The sequence below is a fragment of the Sitophilus oryzae genome, unplaced genomic scaffold, assembly GCF_002938485.1.
Source record: "Sitophilus oryzae breed Bouriz unplaced genomic scaffold, Soryzae_2.0 scaffold_2008_pilon_pilon, whole genome shotgun sequence".
Classification (NCBI taxonomy): Eukaryota; Metazoa; Arthropoda; class Insecta; order Coleoptera; family Curculionidae; genus Sitophilus; species Sitophilus oryzae.
The window spans coordinates 2,085,212-2,093,446 of NW_022146734.1; the positions used below are offsets into that span (position 1 = coordinate 2,085,212).

The 8,235-nt window shown below is 31.5% G+C and overlaps 1 protein-coding gene across 2 annotated transcripts; it reads left to right on the forward strand.

The window, feature by feature from the left end:
* The first annotated feature begins 137 nt into the window (after window positions 1-137).
* Window positions 138-1,444, forward strand: LOC115884034 (protein FAM177B). Of its 2 annotated transcripts, none has more exons than XM_030902476.1 (4): window positions 138-337; window positions 391-583; window positions 647-768; window positions 833-1,444. In XM_030902476.1, exons 2-4 carry the CDS (start codon window positions 404-406, stop codon window positions 990-992), a joined length of 462 nt encoding a protein of 153 aa, XP_030758336.1. In that variant the 5' UTR covers window positions 138-337; window positions 391-403; the 3' UTR covers window positions 993-1,444. The 2 variants fall into 2 exon arrangements, with proteins under 2 accessions (XP_030758336.1, XP_030758335.1); XM_030902475.1 differs by having other exon boundaries at window positions 138-305.
* The last annotated feature ends 6,791 nt before the right edge of the window (window positions 1,445-8,235 follow it).

Consider the following 8,235-nt stretch of genomic DNA (forward strand, 5'->3'; position numbering starts at 1 on the left):
TGGTAATACCTATACCGTTATTTAAATAAAAAATTCGTAGATGTAAATACAATGGAAAGTTTTCAGAAAAATATCGATATTTACGCCTGTCAAAATGAGAATTGACAGATTTGCCCTTTTTGCGAAACAAGAATTGACACATTGACATTGACAGCGATTTGTTTTGATATTTACATGATATTTACTTTTTACTTATTTACATTTGAAAATTGAAGAAAATACCTAGAATTTAGATAGTGTTTAAATATTTGGTGTTTACTTAAGATAAATTAAATAATATAAATCAATACCACGATAGCTTATGTGTATGTCTTACCATTTTTCAATTATTATAGTGGCTAGTCCTGAAATTATTTAATCTTGTTTCAATTTATTGAATTAAATTTCTAGTAAGGGAAGAAAAATGGTTTTAATTCGACCAGAAGATTACGCCGGAGACAATGCAGACAATATAAGTCAAGTTTCTTACAGTGTTAAGACACCCAAACGCGTACTACAATTTTCTGATGGAGTGTTGGAAGAATATAGTACGGATGAAGAGGAACAAGAAGAAAATAAGAAGACAGAAATTATTAGTGCAGCGGTTTGTTGATAAACACTCAACATATTTTTGTATGTTTATGCTTAAACTTAATAAACGTTTTAGGACAACTTACCGTGGTCAACCTGGCTTTTTTATAAGGCGCTTTCAGCAGGTAATTCATTTCTATCGGTAATAGATTATTGTGGCGATCATTTGGCTTGGTTCTTTGGCATTACAACACCAAGGTAGGGATCTGCTAATTTTGTTGAATTGTTTATTAAATAGAATTATCATAAGTTAACATTGTAGGTATTATTTTGAATTAGAAGAGTATAAAAGACGACAAGAACTTGAAAAGAAGCAAGCTGAAAAGGAAAAAGGATGGTGTGATAATAAAGAAACAGTTCAAATTGATGAACCATCAACAAGTGGTTTTCTTACGAAACCCAAAGAGAATATCGAAGTTTGATATGATTAATTTGATTGTATTCCAGTTTTTAACAATTATTTAACAATGTTATTATTTTTGTACTGATAACTGAATAAGAAATATTTAGGAAACTAAAATACTGGTATACTTCTAATAAATATATATTTGTTTATACTGGAATGAATTACATTAGTCATATCCTGACCAATATAAATATACGACTCTATGATCGAAAAAAAAACGGCGTCAGCGATGGCTATGAAATGATTGTATGGAGAATGTCATCGATCGTCATTTCCTAGCCAACTGGACGCCAAATTTTTCGATTATATGGTATAATACTTTAACAATAAAATATGAAATATAATGAAGTTGATTGTTTATTATGAAGTATCACAGTATTTACACAGATTATAATGTAACTTGAAAATGTGAACATGTGTATATGTATTACACCTATGGCTGTTAATAAAATTTAAAATGTTGGTAAATGCTAATATCAATGCTAATATCACAACCTTGCATAGTCATATACGAGCCCTAATAACTATATATGTTGGGACAAGGTCATATTATGGAATTATTGCCCTGGTTTTTCAAAATGACTGAAAAATATATGTTTAATTTTTTAAATATAAACTTAGCTATATATCCTAAACAACTTGACAATATTTTTATGAATTTGTAAATCAATTCATATTTACAGTAGCGGATTTTGTTCATAAAAGGACAAATTTGCTGACAACTAAATGTGGGGACAAGTATTTTTAAATAATTAATATTATCATAGGCGGCTTTGCTATAAACGTCACAAATGTCGCAAACTGTGTACTTCACCATTGACAGCTTGTAAGTGACTCGATACTTTGAGTAATGAGATTTGCTGTAAGACATTTTAATTTTTTTAATTTTCAATTTTGTTAATGTAATCCAAAGTAATGGTCCGTGGAAAAGCTACAAATCAAAAACTACGCGAAATTATCATTCGTCAATACAGTACCGGAAAAACAATTCGAAAAGTTTCTGATGATTTAAGTATTCCAAAAACGACGGTCTTTAATATAATAAAAAAATACGGCGAATCTGCCAACGTAGACGTTAGAGGTAAAAGTTTGGGAAGGCCAAAAGTTGTATCTCAGAGAGATTTACGAAATTTAGTAAAAATTTGCAAGTCTGCGAGAAGAAGTACTCTTCGCGAAGTAACAGTTAAATGGAATACTGTAACTGGTTTAAATATATCAAGAGAATGTTGCCGATAATATATCCATAAATGCGGTCTGGGGTTTTACAAAGATAAACTTTATTTTGTGTGATAATCAATTACCTGAAGATTATTGATACAAATTCTTATTTAGGCCAAAGAAAATCCGCTACTGACAGAAATTCAAAAGAAAAATCGCTACAATTGGGCAAAATCTAAATTATCGTGGACACAAAATGATTGGAATAAGGTCATATTTAGCGATGAGTCTAAATTTGATGTTTGCGTTGGAGATCATCGAAAACGAATAATACGAAATATAGCAGAATAATTTCATAAAGATTTCTTAAAGAGGGTTGTTAAATTTCCTAAGGGGATTATGGTTTGGGGTTGCATGTCAGCAAGAGGTTTGGGCAAATTAAATTTTATAGATAGCACTGTTAACGCCCAAAAATATCAACATATTCTTGAGACCTCACTTTTGCCTAGTGCTCAAGAATTGTTTCCAAACGAAGACTATATTTTCCAACAAGATGGAGCATCGTGCCATTCAGCAAGATCAACTAAAAATTGGTTCGGTAATAATAATATAAAACTTCTATCCCATCCTTCAAGTAGTCCGGACCTCAATGTTATAGAAACTGTGTGGCAAATGAAGCAATATTTAAGAAACCACCCTCAACGAACAATTTTTGATTTGCGGACAAAACTGCAGGAAATTTAGGATAATTTTTCTCCTCAAATGTGCTAATCTTTGGTAAATACAATGCCATTAAGAGTTCAGGCAATTGTTAAGGCGAAAGGTGATGTAACTCCGTATTAAACAAATTTCTTGTTGTGCTGTCCCAATATATAGTTGTCAGCAAATTTGGCTTGATTTTTTCAAAATAAGCTATTATCAAAAGTGATTTGTTTGCAAAGTTATAAAAATATAGTAAAATTGTCTAGATCATATTGTAATGTTTGAATTTAGAATAATAAACAAAATAAATTGAGTCGTTTTAACAAATTACTATTTTTATTGCAAAAAATGGCCTTGTCCCAACATAGTTGTTAGGGCTCGTATTTTGTGCTAATATACAATGATTAATAAAGTTTTAAAATTGAAATCCTTGAACCTTGAACCTCCTTACATGGAATATGGTATTTTTATGAAAATTTAAAGGCAGGGTAGGGTCAGTGCACTGGTTATCCGGCCAGCACTGGTCCTCGGCCTTTTTAGGATTTAAAGCTAAATATTAGTAAATTTAATGGCCGTTTGTCCAGTCCAAATGGTAAAATAGATTCATGTATCATTTATCTATCGAAAGTAGTAGGGGTTAAGATGGAGATGCAACTAATAAGCATGCGAAAAAGCCACAGTTCTTGGACACGCAACAGAACAACATAGGTAGTGTTTCAAATGTAAATGTGCTTACTAGTGTGAAGCTACAAAATAGTAAGTATTTTATTATTTTTTTACTCTAGGTACTTGTAATGTATAATATATGATGGGGGAAGGGTAAAAACATGTAAATATATGTCAAAACTAAGCAAAAATTGGGTTTTTAGTTAAAATTTTGAGGGGCCGCAAACCAGTAATTAAAAAACACGCTCTTTTAGTTCTCGGCCAACATGGCCGAAAGTCATATAAAAGTTATTTTTTCAATCTTAAAAAACTATAAAAAAACATATTTTGTCTTGTGTTTGTTATTTTTTTTATTTACTTATATTATTGCTTTTTAATTATTAGATTGCGGCCGCTAAATTAATTCGAATATAAAATATAATTTAATCAAAAATTATGTTTAAAAATAGTGACCGAGAACTAGCCTTTCTCGGCCACCATGAAAAATAGTGTGGCCGAGAACCAAGATCACTGTAGATTTCGGTTCTCGACCGCTAACCAACTCTAATCCTTTTGATTTTTTTCAATGGCTAGGGAAACTAGGAGAAATAAAACCCAGGGTAATAAAACCGTCTTGATACGACCTAAAGTATCCAGGATTAAAAGGAGGATGTACCAATACACAGAGGAAGATCTCAAGAATGCTCTGCGTGAGATCTGGGAAAACAAAATGAAAATAAGGAAGGCCAGTCGAAGATTTAATGTACCAAGGGCGACGATCCAGGATTGAATCAAAGGAAGAGTACCCGATCTTCTGAGGAAGCCCGATTTATGTTCAACGCCGAAGGAAAATTTGCTCCTCCACTTCATGTGCGACTTCCCAGGGCTGTCATTGCCAATATGCCGAGCGGTTGGGTGTTAGGAAAGTCAGAAAGAGGATGGATGGACATCTGATTTATTTTTTGAGTTTATCAATAATGATTTTAACAAATGGCTGATTACAGAAAATATTCCGAAGCCTGTTATCCTGTTTGTGGATGGACATAAATCCCATCTCACTATGACAATTAGTGAGTGGTGCCACAATAATGAAATAATTGCTCTTTCACCTAACATCACCCACATGCTTCAGCCTGCTGACGTTAGCGTCTTCAAACCGATGAAATCGGAATGGAAAAAAACAGTTTGTAAGTGGCAGAACAAACCCGAAAATCTAAATTGCTGGGTGACAAAAATTAATTTTTGAGCGTGTTTGACGAAATTTTATCAAAATCTGACAGATTTAAGAATTCTGTAAAGAATAGCTTCAGAAAATCAGATACCTATGGTTATAGGTATTTAACCGGTACCTAATGTTTATAGTTACTTATTTGTTATAGTTTATTTAGGTTTTAAGGAGCCTATTGCTATTATTGTATTACTAATATTCCTGCCATACATACATATAAGTTTTTTAATTAAAGTTTTTTTATTGATACCTTCATAAATTAATTGATTCTTAATTAGGTACGCAGAATCATAGTAAGGTATCCTACCTATATTCTAGGTATACCTACATGGCCGAGAACCAATACAAAATTGGCCGAGAACTGTGAGTGGTGGCCAAGAACCAGTAAAATAGCACTTTTTTCGGTTATTATTGTTTTTTTACAAAAGTTTTGAAAATAAAAATTTAAAAAAAAATCCATAATTATTAAAACACTCTACCGAACATTTTTTGTATTGGGCAAATTATGATTTAAAATCTCCTTCCATATCTAATTTGCTTTCAAAGTCAAAATTTCCGTTAAAAGGCCGAGAACCAATGCATTGACCCTAGGTTTGTTTTTGTGTGAGAGATGTTCGTCACGGAGTAGCATAGGGAATATAGGGAATGTCGGGAGTGCGTTGTGGGGTTGGAATGCGTGGTGCGTAGCGGGTTACAAGCCAAATACAAGCCAAAATCTAATATTATATTTTTAGGACTATAAAAAATATAGATTTCTAAAGTTTTGAACTAATGTATATAAAATATACACTGATATATAAGATTTTATGTGTTTTATTTAAAAAAAAAACTGATAATTTAATGTGGTCAGAGAGAAATATTAAGATATTCTTGTATTTAATTTTAGATTTAGCGAGGTCCTTCGCCATTTTCTCATAAATGTTTTTAAAGCTATTTGAATGTTTTTGTATATTTTTATAACAATAGAAAACTTAAATACAAAATACTGAAGAAATTATGTATAGTCTGTCCAACGAGAAGATCCTTGACAGTGATAGATGTGTCTGTCATTTTAATTTCAAAGTAGTTTATTTTATTTTACAAAGAAATAAGTTGGTAGAACTGGAACGCATAGCAGGAAATATTTAAAATTTGATTGACAAGATGACAAGTGATTACTTCAAAATATTATGAAAAAACTGTATAACTGAAAAAATGTAATCGAGTTATTTTATTTAATAAAAACGGTATGTGTTAATACAAAACAAACAAGAACAAGACACTACATACCAAAAAAATATAAAAAAGAACTATTATTTTCTTTCAAGCTTTATGAAACTACCCGCATTTATGATTATATTTATCAAAATAACTTATGTACAAATACAAATTTGTAATATTCCACAGGAATAAATAAAACAACATAGGTAAATAAAACAAACTATTTTATTAATAATAACACCTACCAAATTTTATACATTAAAGGTTGATTAATTAACTTTAATCTTAATTTTTTTAAACCAGTACCTTTTGACATTATTTTTCTGCAGTACTAAAATCCATTATTTACCTATCGTGTGATGTCGATATTTTACAGCTACTCCAGTTTTTAGTATATGTTTAGTTTGATTCTTTCTACCATATACGAGATGCACTTATCTACGACGAAATGGTATACAAACTTTATCGATGGCAACTTCATTGGTATATAAGACTTTCTGCCTGGGCAGCGAGTATTAACCATAAACTGTGCTCTGGGTCTACAGTTAATTTTCACTCGATTTTTCCTCCACTTGACTTCAAAAGACACAAAACACACGTAATAATACGAATCAAAATGCATCATCTTCCAAAACGCAGGGTATTTAACAAAAGTTGACACAAAATTATAACCTATAATTTGGCAAGACTTTGACAAGCGTCAAAAATAACAAAAATCTAAAGGCGAGTTCATACGCATCGGCGTCCGTTTGTGGTTCATCGTTCCGTCAAACCAATAAAATTGAAATACGATCTGTCGTTTTTTAAATAAACCAATAAAACTGGTTAAAAACAACAAGACACGACGTATGACGGATTTATATTTAAACCCATCCATAGATAACTTAAAAATGATTAGAAACTTTTTTTAGTAAAATAAATAGATTGGTATGGGACGTCATCTGCTTTTCTTCTGTCATCGTCTGTCGAAATCTTACCTGAGAAAAAAACAGAGTATACCTATCGCATAACTGGAAAAAATTGCCGTCATTTATTGGTTTGATTTCGTCAAAGCCTTTTGGTTGTCATGGAAATGACAATAGATGATATTCATCAAGGACATCTATATAATTTTAGGACACTAAATGACAGCTGATCATCAGTTCCATGTTGTTTTGTGCATAATCCTATCAGGAAAAACTTAAGGCGTCGGAGGCGTTTCTTTTATTGGTCAAATGATTTTACCTCAGCCAGAGATAACCTTAGATTAACGAGATAACTACCCTCAGCAACCTCAGATAACATAAATCAAGGATAAATCTTACCTTAGATTTTTCGATGATTATAATTATTTATTATTTATTTTTTATACATAAACCTTCACCATTTTGTCATATCGATGTAACGCTTCAAACAGAAATTATTGCGTTAGCCACAAAAACTAACTTATAAATGTTTTTGCTTGGCTCATAAGTTAATATGTGCTTTAGTGTAGAGTTGCAAACTTTCAAAATAAAAAAAAACAGGAGAGTAAGGGACGAGAATGTAAAAAAGCGCTACAGGCAAAATCTTTTTTCAAACCTCGCTCAAATGTCAAGAATTTACCTAAAAGTTATGCAAACGTTATGCGGATGTTGGTCTTTCTTAGTTTCCACAGAATATACTAAATTACTTTCTTAAACAATTTTATACTCATGCGTACGATCTTGGGAGTATCGAAAGATACATTGTTGCAAGCTGTGGGTCCAATAAAATTAACAAATTTATTAAGCATTGTAGCGATAGATGAATATTTTTTAGATTTTGTGTTTGGTGTGTAAAAAAGAGGACATTTTTTTGAATATGCCAAAGAAAAGAGAACAGTACGATCAAAATACGGCGCACAGAGCGTATTAAGAACTAAAAATTGGCCAAAATTATGTTTTATGATTTTTTTGCTTTTTTGCTAGTAATATTAATTATTAGAGGAGAGGGTGCTAATATGAAACCCCATTTTGTTTTTCCTACACAATATTTTTTCCTCTACTCTGAAACCCTTTCCACCGATCAAATAGGGCCATTCTGTGCAAAACCAAGCAATTGGATGAGGATGCTAGAACAAGAAAGTACTTTGTATATTATAGACGATATTTGAGCGAGGATGGGTGTTATAGGGTAAAGACTATTTCCTTTAAGAATCTATTTAAATCAATGTTTTTTTTTGGCAGTGGCAAATATTGGCAAGATTTTTGTACATATTCCAAAGCTGGAGACTTTAAGCATTGAACGGATACTAATTTCCATGCGAAATATTGCCGAATAGTCTTACACCTTATAAAAATGCCTCTGATGTTTTAAATATAAAACA